General features: G+C 62.3%; 1 protein-coding gene across 1 annotated transcript in view; it reads right to left on the reverse strand.

The window, feature by feature from the left end:
* The window catches only part of ARHGEF17 (Rho guanine nucleotide exchange factor (GEF) 17), a gene marked incomplete at its 3' end in the record, with an annotated part of 10,322 nt that extends 10,036 nt beyond the window's left edge, over positions 1-286 (reverse strand). The window contains 1 exon segment of the mRNA XM_009079455.1: positions 212-286. Coding sequence (XP_009077703.1) covers positions 212-286 — 75 coding nt within the window.
* Positions 287-586: the final 300 nt, after the last annotated feature.

Consider the following 586-nt stretch of genomic DNA (forward strand, 5'->3'; position numbering starts at 1 on the left):
TACACCCCATTCTTGACACTGTTGCCACAGTGCTCCCACTTCTGTTCCCTCTATTCCCCCAACATCCTCACTGCCACTCGAATCCACCCGTGTGCTGGCAGAGCACGCATAGCTGGGGGTCCGACTCGGGGTCCCAGGGATGGTGATAAGCAAGGGATGGTGACACCACGCCATGGTTTGGGGTGTCACAGCCCTGGCCATGCCACCTTACCTGCATCAAGGTGCGCAAGGACTCCACGTAGGACTGCTCCGTGTCCAGCAGCGTCATGATGACGTGTTTCCTCATGTCCTGCCCCAAAAGAAAGACAAGTTTTGGGGTGACAACACGGAGGGGGAGCTATGTCCCGGGTGCCAATGCCAGCACGGGGGCTCGGTGGGGAGGCTGAACACCAGAGAGGCCCGGCTGGCAGCCAGCTCCCCTCCGCTCCCTCTCCACCCCGATGGAGGAATCCGGGAGGATTAGGAAGTACATGACACGGAGCGCACAGACGCCTGGTTTGCTCGGCGGCCGCGTCAGGAGCCGCCCTGGAGCTCACAGCCCTACATGGGTCGGTCCCGGGGCCCTCTGGCTCTCCAGCGGCTCTGC

This window comes from Acanthisitta chloris, unplaced genomic scaffold (genome assembly GCF_000695815.1).
Source record: "Acanthisitta chloris isolate BGI_N310 unplaced genomic scaffold, ASM69581v1 scaffold30307, whole genome shotgun sequence".
NCBI classification, from domain to species: Eukaryota; Metazoa; Chordata; class Aves; order Passeriformes; family Acanthisittidae; genus Acanthisitta; species Acanthisitta chloris.